This window comes from Canis lupus, chromosome 6 (genome assembly GCF_048164855.1).
Source record: "Canis lupus baileyi chromosome 6, mCanLup2.hap1, whole genome shotgun sequence".
Lineage (NCBI taxonomy): Eukaryota > Metazoa > Chordata > Mammalia > Carnivora > Canidae > Canis > Canis lupus.
The window spans coordinates 54,449,962-54,466,793 of NC_132843.1; the positions used below are offsets into that span (position 1 = coordinate 54,449,962).

General features: G+C 34.5%; 1 protein-coding gene across 9 annotated transcripts in view; it reads left to right on the forward strand.

The window, feature by feature from the left end:
• The window catches only part of DNM3 (dynamin 3), a 547,902-nt gene that overhangs the window by 80,745 nt on the left and 450,325 nt on the right, over positions 1-16,832 (forward strand). For 8 of the 9 annotated variants that reach the window (XM_072830615.1, XM_072830618.1, XM_072830613.1 and 5 more), the window contains exon 2: positions 6,995-7,068. The exons of the other annotated variant lie outside the window; for it this stretch is intronic. In XM_072830615.1, the coding sequence (XP_072686716.1) occupies positions 6,995-7,068 (74 nt within the window). The remainder of the gene's footprint in view (positions 1-6,994; positions 7,069-16,832) is intronic. 9 annotated transcript variants of the gene reach the window in all.

Genomic DNA, 16,832 nt, shown 5'->3' on the forward strand with positions numbered 1-16,832 from the left:
TTTGAAACTAAAGCTAGCTTCTTCATTCAGTTTACAGATCTTGGACTCAGGCATTTTGCATTTTGAATGTTGCAGTGGAAACCATTAGTTATTGATTAGTTAGATTTCATGAAAACATTTTGCTTAGAAATTTCAAGTTTTGTGAATGTAAGTTAAATTTGTTTTGAAATTTCTTAGATGTTGGTAAAAAAATAAAAACAGTGTTTCCTGCAAAAGGATTTGTAGCTATATTTTTCAAACAAAATGATGGTGGTATTTATCGAATACCTAAAATTATAGAGTAACTGATAACAGAAACATGTGATGTTTTGCAAATCTGTAAATGCTAATATTCTTACTATGCCAAGAATTTAGGGAATAAAAGAAAACTTCGTTGGAAAATATCCAATTAAGTCTGTGGATTTTGGCATAATTACTTCTTTCAACAATTAAAGTGTCATTGTAATGGTTGGCAGAACTCCAGGATAAGGCACAGAAGTACAAAGGCATTTTAACAGCACCATTGTGTTTAGTATGTGGACTACATGACCTCAGTGCTTCTTGGGGCAGGAGGTGGACAATATTTGGCAAGGATCTGTCTGTTTCTTTGTCTTTCTCTGTCTTGCCTTCTTTACCTCTCTTCTTTCCTTTCTTTTTCTCTCTCTTAGGTTGGGTTATCATTTTAAAGGACTGTGAGGAAGTAATCCTGCAGGAATTATTTTGGAGCACATAAAATTATACTTTGAAGATAATTTTTTAGGAGGGCCTTTTCTCTTTTTAAGGAATAATTTAAAAAAATATATTGGCTCTGGGAGTTTTAAAAAAATTGTTTCCTTCAAATTCTATTCTGTGTCTTTAGATAACCAATAATATTGGCCCAACTGATATTTTGTATTTTTTGCTTTGGTGTAGACTGTTGGATCTTAAACATTCATAATAAAATGTTAACTTAAACGACTTCAAGAAATTATTGGTAAATTGAAAGTCATCTTGCCTGTTCTTTTGGTACATCTAAAATGCTATTTATCTATCTACCAGTTGGGGAATTAGATAGGATAATGTTTTCCCTCCATGATATGAATATATGGGGCTACTGGAAATCTTCCTGACAGAGTAGGTAGAAAGTGTTAGAAATATTTAGTACATGGACACTGAGGAGGTACTGGGGGGAGCATTGGGGTGAGGATACAAACTATAAATAAATCAGTGTAACGAGTGTGTTGAGAGCTTTGAGGCATGCATGGAGGAGTTCAAGGAGGGCTTCTCAGAGAAGGTGATGTAGAGGTGAGTGTTGAATCAAGCAGAAGTTGGCTAGAGGGAGATGTGAGGAGAGGGCATCCCAGGAGGGGAACATGGAGTGTGCCAAGGCACTGAGCCTGAAAGTGCACATGGAGACTTTCACGAAAGACAGACTTTTTATCTGCTTTGTTTTTGGCTTGGATTTCATGCTAAAGACAATGGAGAGTCACTGAGTGATTTAGAGTCTGGAAATGATGTGATGGGACTTATGTCACTGCTGAGTTTACAGTAGAGTATGCTCAATTTGGATGCAGAGAAATTAATTGGGAGATTATTGCAGTGGTCTCTATGAGTGTTGTTGGTACCTGGGTGGTGATTGAAATAGAGAAGAGAGCTATTTGCACTTAAGAGATATTAAGAAGGTGGAATCAGCAGGACTTGGTGATCAATTGTGAGAATGAAGACAGAAGAAAATGGGCAATGGGTGATTCCCAGGTACTTGGTTTGGCTGACATGTATGGATGCTGCTGATGTGTATTATTATTGGGAATGAAGGAGGAAAAACATGTTGGGTGGATGATAATGAGTTGAATTGTAGAGCTTGAGTATGAGACATCTAGGTGGAGAAGACTAAGAGGCTAGTGTGCCTTTGGGGATGCCTCTGGCTTATAGTATTTGGCTTACCTCTTTTCTCAATCTTTCAATTAGTTCCATTTCTTTCAGTGTTCATTAAATATTGGTATTTTCTGGAATCCATATTCATTACTCTATTCCACTCCATTCCTACTCATCTATTCTTTTGGATTTAGCTGCCTATTACATGAATTTCTGTCAGATTATTATCTACAGACAGGACTTTTATCCTGAGTTCTAAATGGTCAGTCTAACTGTGTACTTGTCTCCATTTGGATATTCTTCAGATATCTATCAATATATCCAAATATTTTCCCTTATCTTCTTCCCCCTTTCCTTTACAATGTAGCATAGTCTAATGGTCACATTAGCATAGAAACTAGAGTTAGGCTGTCTAGGTTTGAGTCCTCTAAGATCTGTCAGTAGCTTTGTGACTCTGAGAAAATTATGTGATCTTTCTGTATCTCAGCTTCCTCATCTGTGAATTGAGAATAACAACAGCACCTACACGAGAATCAAATAAGAATAGTGCCTGACACATGATAAACACATATAAATAACAGCTATAACTGAATCTTCCTGTATTGCCTGTTCTGGTTAATGGTACCACTGTTCAGCCAGCTAACCAATCCAGAACTGTGAGATTTATCCTGACTTCCTCTGTATCACTTCATTCCACATCAGAATGATCATTTTGTCCTGTCAAAAGTGTCCACTCTCTTATGTCTTTTTCCATCTCTACCATTACTGCTCTGAACTTAATCTTTATTATCTTCTTCCTCAGTGACCCAGACTGGCTAGTAACTAGTCTCCCTGTCTTGTCTTTCTTTTTTTCAACATTCTCTGTGCAGTCCCCCAGTGATTTTTCTGAAATGCAAATCTGATTACTTAAAACTCTTTAGTGCCTTTTGGTTCTTACAGGAAGAAAAAAAAATACAAGTGAAGGCCTCTGAGGTCTGGTCCTGCCTTCTTTAGACTCTTCTACCTCATTTTGACCTTTCTTTAATATTTAGTTCCGTTATATTATGTATTACTGTGGTCTTCCATGTCTTTGTATATCCTGATCCCCTTCGGAGTGCTTCCTACCTCATGTCTCTCTGAAATAGTTTCTGGCTGTTTCCCCAAGGAGAATAGATTATTATTCCTGATCTATGTCAATATTACACCTTGTGTGGAACTTAACCATATGCCAGTTATGCTTGTCATTTGCATGCCATTCTCTTCTAAGACTAAAGCTTATCTTTGAGTCATTTACATGAATTAACTTCTTGAAGAGTGTAAGTTATGCCTTTGTCTCCAGTCAAGGGCAGATGTTAAGCATTTATTTATTGAACAGATCATCTGGTTAATGATCATTTACATCTAAAAGATAAAATATCTCTGTACTTACCTTATTTGTTGCTAAGGGAAAAAATTCTTATAGCTTAGTTGATACAGCAAGTGTGTTCTCCTTTTTTTAGGCATCTAAAGGTCAGTCATTTCCTAGGAGACCAATAATAATGTTTCTTGTTAACTAAGTTTCTGGAAGAGCCAATAAGAAATATTATCAAGATGGTTCTTAGACCATAGGATGGGAATTGTTCTCTACTTTTTGTGCAGGAGTCAGGAAACCAAGAAAGAGCATTGACTTATTGCCTGAAGACCAGCTGTTAGAACTGTGCAGATTAATGATTCATTGAGGTGGGTGGAGAAAGAAGAAGGCATTTGAGTTGTAGCTGCTATGTAGCATTGAGAGGAAGTACTCCTCCTGCCTTAAAATCTGTACACTACAACCATAAATACATCAATAAGATACTCAGGCAATAGAATGAAGTTAATTAAATGATGCTGAGTCTTCAGATTACTCTTCTTATTTTTTACCTTGAAAGTTCATGCAAATGAGAAAAAAATGGAGAAAAATGGCATGCAAATTTTATATCTTTATATACATGACCATAAACAGAAATGTGTCATTTAAATCCACAGTAATACTAAAGGCACAGTCATTTTTTCCTGCATTGATTTAGCAAGGTAATTTTCCTATAAGATGTACATTATGGGAGAACCAACCACCTATTGCATAAAAAATAACAAAATTCAAATGGATGGTTGCATGCAGTGTCTGATGAATTTTTCATGATTATTTGTATCAGGGCTTTGGTTCACTGTTAGAGGCCATTATAAGGAACTGAGCTTTTCCCAACCAATGCAGCTGGTCAATACCAAGGGGACAGTTCAGGTGGGGTCTGTGGCTCTTTATCTTTAAATTCCATTCACAAATGTTGAAATATTGTGTGTAGAGGCATTTTATTTTTATTTATTTTTGAGATGAGAGAATACTATAATATCAGGGAAAATATGTTGTGGCTCTATTATAGCAATAGTAATAGTAATACTTTTTTCTATGGTGGTTGGGTTTTTAAAAAGTTGCCATATATTGCATTTCATTTGATTCATAAGGTTGTCTCAGTTTAGTAGCAAAAGAAACTAAGATTTAGAGAGAATTTTATTCAGTCAGTGGTGGAGTTGGGGCTCAAAGCAAGCCTCTCTGGGTTTTATCTGAGGGCTCACCTCTTAGCTTGCACAGCAGCGGTGTGCTGGGCATATAGTTTTCATGCTGCTGGATCATCAGAATAACATGAATCATCAGGATGCTGGGTTAGTCACTGGCTCTTCAGAAGAGAGATGTTTCTCTCTAGTGCCTCATTGTACATGGATATTCCTGTGAAGTCAGGAGAGACTTCCAAATAACAGGATTTGGTTACCAGATCTTTTGCTTTTTGGTAAGAATCTATGTGTTAGAAGTAGGACTGGTGATAGCCATAGAGGGGGCCAGTAAGTATGAGTTAGTAAGAAGGAAGTTGCATACCTGAATCTATTTATTACTTTTAACATAAAGGTCTGTTTGCTTAATAAAAAAGTGTAGATGCATCTGTGGGCTTACTTTTTAGCCGAACACATGATAATTATTTGTTATTTTAAATGATACATTATGTTTTGCTTTAATAATATTCAAAGGGGTTGTTACTAAATCTACATTATAAATATATAGTCGTAAACATCAGTTGAAACAGAAACCAGCACTAAGGTATTAAGTAACTAAACCTTTCTTCCTTCTTCCTTCTCCTGCTTCACCTCTTTTTATTTTTTAAGAAAATATTTTATTGATTTCAGAAATGGCATTATTCAGGCATTTAAAATGTGAATATTTCTCTTTGGCATCGACCTCTACATCCTAAAATCTCAAAGTCCTAGTAGCTCAAACAGATTCCCTCCCATTGTTTACTGTGGAGTTTTGTTCTGTTTTCCCTTTATCTATACTGATTCTCAAGTTAACTTGTTCCTTTTTGGTTTAGACACAGTAGATGCTCTTCTTGTTCTGACTAGTTTTAATGATTACTGGAACCATTAAAATGAACAAATATTCTGATATAGTTCCTGAAGAGTATTAAAAAAGTTTTTAATTATAGGCATTTAGATGTTTACAAAGGAGAGTATCTCTCTTTTCTGAATTCCAGTGTAGTTTATGTATCCCTTTCTTTAATGGTCTCCTCTGTGCCTGTCTTTATCTTCCTATTAGATTTCAAAATTCTGGTGTCTAATGAGTGCCAGGTGATGCCCATGCATCACCCTAGCACTTCTTAGTTGCTCAGTGAATTTTTTTTTGATGAATAAATAATATTATTTATTTCAGATGGGATTTTTTGGGGCAATACAGGTCTATAATTTCACCATTATTTATTTGAGTCACATACAGTGACATTTCAAATAAAACTTAGTCCTTGGAATCAAGCAGTAAAGCTTTAATTTAGTTAAGAGGCTGTTCAGTATTATTTCCTCTATTAAACTTTACTCTAGCACTTGCAAAATAAATTGTTTGCAGTAGGGGAAATTTTGTTTAATTTTTTCTCTGCAACTGTATTCTAAAGGATCAGTGGAGCTAAAGGCTTGGGTTCTGCAGCATTCTCACTGTACTTTATCATTTGTATAGGATATTTTCATTGAAATTTCATTGTGTTGAAGCTCTACCAAATTTTCTACAAAACTCATAGTATGACCCAGGCCATTATCACCCACTGAATTGTTGAGTAATGTATCCTGACTTGAAGTCAATGTTTGTCAAACCATGGTGAGCATCAGAATCCCTTGGAGCTTGTTAAGAGTACCGATACTACACCCCTTCCCCTGGGCATGCCGAATCTGTAGGTTTAGGATGAATCCCAGGCATCTGTGGTTATAACACTTTCTGGTGGTCCTGGAACCATTTTTGAGAAACATTGCCATTGAGTCAAATTTATTTGTTATTTTTAAAATGATGAATCTTTCAAAATTGTAAGGCATTCTAAATGCATTTAAAAGTTGTGTTATAGGTATGTTCATGAATGCACAATCAGTATTGATTTATGTGGCATTGTAGATATAATAATAAAATACTTTCTTAGCTGCAGTTTTATTGGTCTAGTGTATATTAATATGCATTTAAAACACAATCTTTATTGGTTTTAAAAACTCTTTTTTAAGAATAAACTCCCGCTTATCAGGAATGAAAACAAAATTCAAACTTCAGTGTTTGCTGTTAATTTCTACATATACAACATTTATCTAATTAATCCTACATTTTATGTATGACTTTTAATTGGGAAAAAAATTTCAGGATATTTAGAAGGCACAATCTAATATGCCTTTAATACCTCTAATAATGGTCCATGTTGACCTTGAAGCTAGACTGAGTACTGAATTTTTTAGTTACAAAAAGTTTAAGGATTAATTTCTTTATCACATGTTTCTATAAATGCTGATTCTCTGAAAATACAGGTGAAGTGAAAATATAATATAATTTAAATGTAAGCTTTTATTAATTCCAGCTAAATGAATGAGTGATGTATTCTGGTGAGGTCATTGTGATAATACACATGGATTAATATTCAATATAAGGAACCTCCTTCCCCCCCCATTTTTATTTTACAAAGCTTCTTTTATAAGATGGATCAGCATTCTTTAGACATGTTATGCACTAAAAGGTTGGGAATTTAGGAGAATTACATTGGAACTTGACTTATAAATTTGTAATCAGAATCACATAAAATGCCTTAATCTGTTCTTTCTTTTTTCTTTTTCTTTTTCTTTTCTTTTCTTTTCTTCTTTTTTTTTTTTTTTTTTGTAGGGACTTTCTCCCTCGTGGGTCGGGCATCGTAACCAGACGGCCTCTTGTGCTGCAGCTTGTTACTTCCAAAGCAGGTAATAAATGAGGATGTTTGCCACATGAGTAAGCACATTCCCATGGTACCTGTTGCCTCCATTCCTGGGTGTTGGGTTGTAGCAAGTTTTTGTGATGTCTCTACTCTGGGTAGCAGCCTGTATTTCTCTTCAAATGCTATTTTCTTCATTGTCCTTTTAATTCCTTTGATTACAGTAAAGGGAAAATCTATTTGCATATAGATTTTTAAACACCTACTATTTTTTATTCTAAGAAAATAGTATTGTCTCATTGTAATCCATCTATATAATTTTACAATACAGCTTAACTACTAATACCCTTCCAGTTTGTTTCCTTCTTGTATGTGTATGTGTGTTTGGGAATTTATTTTTAAGTGATAAGTCAATATCCATCTAATATCTGTATGCAGATGTACAATGTATGTGTACCTATATCTACATCTAATGTGCTATGCTTGCCCCTCTCTTTAACACCATAATTTGATAGGCAAATAAGCTTTGTTTTCATTCTAAGTTTTTAGTAACTAGTGATGTTAGATTTTTTGTGTGCTTATTTGGTGTTTATATTTTTTAATGAATTGGCTATTTTTATCTTTCCCTATTTCTTTTTGAAGAAATTTTTATATTTTTATAAAAATTTTTATATTTTTATTATTTTTATAATTTATAATTTTTTATATGGTGTAAGGAAGGGTCCAACTTTTTTTTTTTTTTACATATGAATATCCAGTTTGTTGCCCATCATTTGTATGGTTTTGGTACCCTTGTCAAAATCAGTTGGTCATAAATATATGTGTTTATTCTATTCAACTGACCTATGTGTCTATATTTGTGTCAGTATTGTACTGTTTTAATTACCCTTGCTTTGTAGTAAGTTTTGAAATTGGGAAGTGTGAGTCCTATTTTGTATTTTTCAAAATCATTTTGGCTATCCTGAGTCCCTTCAAATTCTGTATGCATCTTAAAATCACCTTGTTTTAGCCTAGCAATGCAAGGTTGGTTTGACACCTAAAAATGAATTAATGTAATATATTATATCAATACAATTAAAAAGAAATCACATGATCATCTCAACACTCAGAAAAAGCATTTGAAAAAAAAAAAAACAATATCCCACCATTACAAAAACACTCAATGAAACAGGAATAGAAGGGAATTTTCTCAACCTGATAAAGGGCACAGACTAAAACCCACAGCTACCTTCTTCATACTTCATGGTGAAAGACTGCATGCTTCCTTTTAAGATCAGGAACAAGACATAGATGTCTACTCTTGCCTCTTCAGTTCAATATTGAGCTAGAGGTTCTAGGTAGGGCAGTTGGGCAAGAGAAAGAAATAAAAGGTATCCATATTGGAAAGGAAGGGGTAAAATAATATTTATTTATTTATTTATTTATTTATTTTAAAGATGTTATTTATTATGAGAGACACAGAGACAGAGGCAGAGACATAGGCTGAGGGAGAAGCAGGCTCCCTCTGGGGAGCCCGATGTGGGACTCGATTCCAGGACCCCAGGATCATGACCTGAGTCAAAGGCAGATGCTCAATCACTGAGCCACCACCCAGGTGCCCCAAATAATCTCTATTTATAGATGATATGATAAAGTAAGTAGAAATTCCTAAGGAATCCACCAAAAAACCATTATAACTAATAAATGAGTTCAGCAAGGTTGCAGAATACAAGATCAATATACAGAAATCAATTGTATTTTATTTACTAGCCACACACAATAAAAAAATGAAATTAAAATGATTTAATTTATAATAGCATAAAAAATAATATACTAATTAGGAATAAATTTAACAAACGAAGTGTGAAACTTGTACTCTCAAAACTATGAAACATTGTTGAAAGAAATTTAATATTATCTAAATAATTGGAAAAATATCTTATGATTTATATTCTGTTTATAAAAGTTTTGATGTATTGAAATTTTACCCTTTATGGTTGGGAAATCTGTACATGTATCTTTAACAAAAAGTAAATACTTAGCACATTTTTCTCTCTTTTCATATTTAAAAATTTTTTAACATTTAGTTCTTTATTTATTTGAAATTTATTTTTATGTATGCTGATATTTTTATGTATGCTGATATTTTTATGTATTTTTATTTCCCAGTTTCCTTTATATCCTATTACATTCCTACTGCAATCTATTTTTAAATATCTTTTCCATTTTATTGTGCCAATAATAGTGTTTTACTTTAAAAGATTATTTGTTTGAGAGAGAAAGGGAGGGGGTGGTGGTGGAGAAGCAGATGGAAAGAGTCTTAAGCAGACTCTGTGCTGAATGTGGAACCCAACGTGGGGCTCGATCTCATGACCCTGAGATCATGACCTGAGCTGAAACCAAGAGTCTGATGCTTAACTGATTATGCCACCCAGGTGCTCCCACAGTGGGTTTACAGTTTACTTAAAATCCAGCTGTCATGTCTATAGTCCTGCCATTGCTTTTTTATTTTTTTTTAAAGATTTTATTTATTTATTCATGAAACACAGAGAGAGAGAGAGAGAAACAGACAGACAGAAAGAGAGAGGGAGAAAGAGACAGGCAGAGGGAGAAGCAGGCTTCATGCAGGGAGCCTGACTTGGGACTTGGTCCTGGGTCTCCAGGATCACACCCTGGGCTGAAGGCGGTGCTAACTGCTGAGCCACCGGGGCTGCCCCATTGCTTATTTTTTATTCAGGGGTTCTTTTCTATTTGTGTGGCTATATTTAGGATAATTTTGTAAAGACAAAGTTATTGCCATTAAAATTATTTTAAACCCATAAATTCATAGAGAGTAATTGATATTTTTTAAATATTCATTATTTTTTTTCCAATCCTGGGATCATGCTATATCCTTTCATTTGCTCAAATATTCTCTATATTCATTAGTAAAATGCTTGGTGAATTTTATATAGTATCTGTGTGTTTCTAGTTAAGGTATTCATATTTATTTATTTTTTTTTGTTCTTGTGGTTTGAATAGGATTTTTTTTCATTATATTTTCTGATTTCTTATTTCAGGTCTATGTTAATGCTGCTTATTTTTACTTTTAATTTTTAAATTAACTGTATTAATCTACATTTTACATTAAAATATTTTTAATTGATTCTCTGGAGTATTTTAGTTATATGGTGATTTCATCTGCATTTCTTAAAAGTTTTCAATAAATACTTATCCTGAAAATACTGAGATGACTGAGAAAAAAATTGCACTGGGAATTTTTGGGTGAGTACTGACATGGGAAAAATTCTATTACATGGTGAGCTTTATTGAGAAGGTACATTATATGCTTTTTCCTTATATCCTTTTGTCAACAGTCTCCCAATCTTGTCACTTCTAAACCCCTGACCATTTTTTCATTAATTAGTGAGAATCATACTTCATAAGCCACCTCTCTTTTCATGCAAAGTAGACATTCTTCCCTCAGGGAAAACTTACTGTTTTCATAGTCATTCATGAACCCCAAAAAGGGTTTTTTATATTATAGCACTCTAGGTGATGCCAGCTGATAACAATGCTTTTTTTTTTTCCCACTCCAAGTGAACTGTTCATAGGGCAATCCCATGTATGACTATAGGCTTGGGTTGATGAAGAGTTAACAAAATGGCTGAATGAAGCAATCTGGGATATTATGTCACTGCTCAGGTAATTTACTTGTGCCTTTAGATCCTAATTGGGATCAGTTCCACAAATACTACTTTCTCTTGATAGATTCATTCACTCTTCTAGTGCTTATTGAGTGATTCCTGTGTATTAGGCAAATAACCCTGGCAACATGGAGCTTACATTCTAGTTGGGGAGAAAACAATCACTACTAAAAACCAAACCAAATCAAAATAAGACAAACCCCCCAACCCTCAAACCATAGAATGTTAGATAATGAAGAAAGTGAGCATTCAATCCATGCTACTATTTGTGTAGGCAAAGGGAGGTTAGAAGGTTCTAAGATGGGAGCTACTTGTGTGTTGGAAGTTTAACAAGGATGCCAGCAGGGCTGGAATGGAGAGAGGAGGAATAGTAGAAGGTGAGGTAAGGAGAGACGTGTTGCTGGAACAATTGCTTGGGTAGGATCTTGTGAGCTAGGTACCTTGAAAGGAAGTATGATAGTAGGAGTGTAAGAGAAGGAAACTGGAGTGGTTTGGGGATTGGATCGTGGGTTAGGGTAATTTCTTTACTGGTGAGGAGGCTGAAGAATGAAGGGATACCTTTTCTACTGCAACCACATGAAAAGAGGAAAATGTGGGAGAAACTACTGGGAAGTCTGTGCTTTTAGTGCTAGAGAGATGTGCGTTTCCTCATTTCATGTCTTTATTTTCTTCAGGACTGAAACAAGATATTTGCTGATAATGATCATTTAATCTTCTCATTTCCATTAGTGTGCCTGTTATTTGTCTTTAATGTCTTCTTACATTGGTAGGACTTCCAGAACCAAGTTTTGCTCCTAGTTTTCATGACAATGCCTTTTGTGTTAAGTTATGCATATACTGTTTACTATTTGCTTTTCCTGGTAAAGAACTATTTTATTCCTAATTTTAAAAAAAATCTATTTTTAAAGTTTTATTTATTCATGAGAGAAAGAAAGAGAGAGAGAGAGAGAGAGGCAGAGACATAGGCAGAGAGAGAAGCAGGCTCCATGCAAGCAGCCTGATGTGGGACTTGATCCTGGGACTCCAGCATCATGCCCCTGGCTGAAGGCAGGTGCTCCACCGCTGAGCCACCCAGGTGTCCCTTAAAAATATTTTAAAACCTATGCTTGCTTCGGCAGCACATATACTAAAAAAATATATATTTTAAAACCTAATAAGTAGATATATAATATTAATGAATGACATTTTGGCATTTATTGAGATGATCATTTAAAACTTTTTTTTGGTATGTTCACCTTTACATTTATAGATTTCTTATTTAAGCATCCTTCCATTTCTAAGATATACTTGATTTTAATAACTTATTATTTTACTGTACTATTAAAGTAATTTTATTAATTAATCTAGGTTATTTACATTTCTTTGTATATACATCTGTCTATCACTGTCATTATCAAATGAAATCTGTACTGGTCAGCATAAAATAAATTGAGCAACTCTCTTTCTGTCTTTTGGCTTTCTTCTACTAGCTTTTAAAATTCTTAAAAACCCCGTGATGCATTTTAATTTCTGTTTCCAATTAAGGAGGGCTGCTAGCATGGCTTTTTACAAAGGGTTATGTCTTAGATCAGTGGCTCAGCAACAGCAGCTGTGGGCAGTAAGAGAGGTAGACTTGAGGCTGTGGTTGCACTGGTCCAGAAGCATGGGATGTCAGAGCGCATAGAGTATTAAAAACATGTGGATACTTCCTGTTCTTCTTCTTTTTTTTTTTTTTTTTCAGAGAGGGAGCAAGTGAGTGACTGTGAGTAGGGGTAGGGTGGGAGGAGGGGGAGGGGCAGAGGGAGAGAGAGAGAAAATTTTTAAGCTGGCTTCATGCCCAGTATGGAGCCTGATGTGGGGCTTTATCTCATAACCCTGAGATCATGACCTGAGCTGAAATCAGGAGTTGGACACAACCTACTGAGCCACCCAGGTGCCTCCATACTTCTTGTTCTAATGCAGAGATTTTCCTGTTAAAATCCTAAGAAACTCCTTTAAAAGTATTGCTAAGCCCAGGATAATTACTATTTAGAAAATTATAATACTGAGTGGTTGCCCTTTTTTTGAGCATTAGTTATGTATCAGCATTATGCAAGAACCTTCTGAGATAGATGTTACGATTCTCATTTTAGAAAAAGAGCCCCAACAAGGTTAAGCAGTTTGTCAGAGGCCTTGCTGTTGGAAGGAGTAGGGATTGTTGCTAGTATCTTTCTGAGACTGATAATATTGCATTTAAAAAATAGGAATCTCTAACTGCTTGCTTGTTTGCTTTATTTATTTATTATTTTAAAATTTAAATTCAATGAGCTAATATATATTTTTTAAAAAAATTTTTAAAGGATTTTTAAATTTGTTTGAGGGAGACTGCTGAGAGAGCATGCACAAGCAGAGGGAGTAGCAGAGACAGAGGGAGAAGCATGTTCTCCACTGAGGAGGGGGCCTTGTGGGGCTTGATTTAAGGTCATGATGGTTTGGATTTAGAAAGAGATTTCTGAAGGTTTGGCTTGAAAGGATAAGAACTGCACAAAGTGTTGATGAGGTGTTAGGTAAGGACTCACCTCAAGAGCAAGGAAGTAGGTAGAGGGTCCATGGTAAAACAAGGGGACAGTTTTCAATTCCTGTGGGCATTTCCAGGGCTATGTTGTAACTGGCTTGTGTCAGCTGCTGAGATCCGATCATGAAACTCTCTTCTCTTTTGTATTCAGTGACATCATGGTGGTAAATATTTCCATATTTACAATATGGAAATTGGCAAATGCTACAAATCAGGACTTTCTTCCTCTTAGAATGCCAGCTGTTGTTAAACATTTACCAATATGCCACGGGTTTCTTTCTTCTCAATACCTAGTCTCAGTGTTTACTGGTTTAATGACCTGTCAAATTGAGACAAGAAATGTGTCTGAGTATAATATTTTTGATGAACTACTGAGTATACTGAAAGTGTCACCACTTTAAGAAATGACCTATTTGGAATTTGATATACTTCCTAAAGGATGGGTGGTTTTTTTAAGACATTTAAATCCGTCATTCTTTCCATTAAAAGCTACTGTTGAGAACTTATAAAAGTAAAGCATGTAGGTCATGGTTAATGATAAGTGGTTTTATCTCCTAGAGAACTTTCCTATGTTAAAATTCTTCTCTAAATGCTATTATATTGCCTCATGCTCCTTTATTTCAATGACATTAGTGTAAGAAAGAAAGATATTACAAATTAGAGCTTTCAAAATGGATAAAGTTAATTGTTACATTACGGAAGTATTCTTTTGTGAAAGATTTTCTTGGTATTTCCTCCTTTCATGCATGTCAAATATATTATTAGTTCATCAAAATTTGATTTACCACCCCTGTATTACATTTATTGCACAATGTAACATGTTCGTATTTCAAAAATTGTGTAAGACTTGTAATTTATTAGAGAATTACTATTATTCAGTGTTTGGGATCCTTGGAGTTGCTTTAAGTGACCATTTTAACAAAGATATTCAGTAACAGAAGTCAGAACACTTCTTTCTGAGGCACCAGAAAACTAACAGGGTAAGGCGGAGATACAGAGTTCAGGCAACAGGTCTGAGAAGCATCAGGAAGGCTTGTGAAGGTGCCAGATCACTATGTTTTAAGTGAGGGGGCTACACATTGAGGTCCATCTTCAGGGAAGCTTTAAAAACATTGTGAGTCTAGGTGCAACTGAGCCAAAGTATGTTTGAAGAGATTGCTTCTTACCATGAGAGTCAGGGAATAGTTAATTCTAGAGAGAAATGTCACCTTCTCACAGGTGAGATATTTTAAAGAAGTTTGTAGATTACTTAGACTTTAAATCCTGATGTACGTATGTACAATGACCAGGACTTGTTTTCTAGGTTCATAAATTAGACTGATACATACTTAGTGGAAACATTCAAGTATTTCTTGAATAACAACATTGAAAATATTTTAAAACTACCTATCTCATTTGTATTTAAATATCTGAATTTAATTAAAATGGACATTTTAGAATAAGATAGACTTTTTGCAGAGATTAAATGTTTATTTTCTTTTCACTGTAACAAGTTACCCTCATGTTAAAACAAATATGATTCGAAAACATTCTTTCTTGACTACAGCTTTGATCTTGTTCTGCTCCAGTGCTGGTGTCCTACTGCTTTCCTTATAAAGTACAGGTTACCATATAAAGTGCAGATTCATAGTTTAAAGTCCCTTGAATATAGATATTCTTAAACTTTAATGTGCATAGGATTCCTAAGGATTCTGAGTATTACTGTCTGAAGTTTTGATTCAGTAGGTCTGGGGCAAAAGCTCAGGGAGATGCATTTTAAAGAACTGTCAAGTGCTTCCATAGCTGTTGGCCTTTGATAAACACTGAGAAGCATTCATAATAGTTTCACCTAATTCTTTTACTGTTGTTTTCTTTTTCTAGATCTTTCCTTCTTCTTTTTAATAGCTCCTTATTTTGAGATATTACTATTACTCTTTTAAAAATTGTCTGAATGTTTGGTCATGGAATTTTTAGACAGGTCTCAACACTGTGCTTTGAGTAATCAGCACTCATTCGGTTCTGAACAGTATTCTGCTGCCAGGGCATCTTGCTCAGACACAGCACATTTGGCCCTGGTACTTGAAGAGCCTGAGGATATTTTCTTTCTAGTTTTGATATAATTGATGTAAAACACTGTGTAAGCTTAAGATGTATGATGTAATAATGTGATATATGTGTATCTGAGGATTTTCATAGACTGTCAGAGGTTAAGATTCTAACAACATCTACTCTTGTTGTTACATAACTGACTTACCTTCCATGCATAAATGTAGAGAGAATAAAAACATCCACGTTGAAATCTCTGTAACAATAAGTGCATATCCCTTGGTGCTGGGGATTTGCAACCCCCAAAAGTCCTAGGTAAAATAATAGTCTTATTAAATGTATAGAAATATTGAAATTATATACATGTATTAAAGTAAGACTTGGAGCTGGAGATATGCAACCCTTGGAGCTGGGGATATGCAACCCCCAAAGGTCCTAGGTAGAATAATAGTCTTATTAAATGGATAAAAATATTGAAATTATATGCATGTATTAAGGTAAGACTTTGTTCAGATATTTATAATCTATTTCATGAAGAGGTCAAATGACTTTCAGGATTCTTATAAAGCTTATTTTTGAGGGGAAAAGTAGTTTGTGCACTTTCATCTAGACCTACTTTCAATTTGTTTTGGTTGTGTTTTTTAGGTCACTGCTCTTTTAATATTTGTATAACTCAAGAAATTTAACTTGTCTTCATTTTAGGCTTGGTTATTGGGGTCCCACTGTCAATTACTGGTTATATTCATTTTTCTTTCCCCTACTTCTTTTTGCTGAGAACACTCTAAAACTGTTATTTTTGCCATTTTTCTTTTGTCCTTTTTTCTTAGCTTAAGTATTGGCTACATATTGGTTAATAGAATTTCTAGTTGCTCAGTTATATATCTTTAATTTACAAAATCCACAGCGATTTTTGCTCAACTCTAAAAATTTTGAGAAAAGCCAAAGAACTATTCTAAGCAAACTTGACAAAAATATTATTTTTTTCACAGGTAGATGGCTGCCCTTTAGTGCCACATTTATTTCTATTAGGAAGGAAGTGACTAAATTACGTTTAGTCATGTTTTTCTTGAAAGCAAATGAAGAAATATATATTTCAGTAGAATTCCATTCCTGTTTGTGAGGTAAAGATGACTTTTGAGTTGGCAGTAATTTGGTTTTTAGATTTGTTTGTCTTTATTTTATTTTATTAATTGATTTATTTATTTAAAGTGGACTCCATGCCCAGTGTGGAGCCCAATGCACTGAGGGCTTGAGTTCACAACCCTATATCCAGACCTGAGCTGATATCCAGAGTCAGACACTGACTGAGCTACACAGGGTCCCCATCTATTCTATTTTAAAAGAAGGCATTGAGGTTTATATTGACCTCAAATTTCCAAGCCAAAAATTATAGTTATCTTTTGGCTGTCTAATGTCGTTCAGAATTATATCTGCTTAAAGAGGCTGGATGGAAGGGCGATAAGTTTCTTCATTTTGGGACTTCTCTTTCCTTCTATAACCCTTTGTTCTTCCAGTTTTAAAAAATAGGTTGTCTAGAAATAATTGATCTTGAAGAAGACTAAAGGATAAGCTGTAAAGTTAATATCTGTT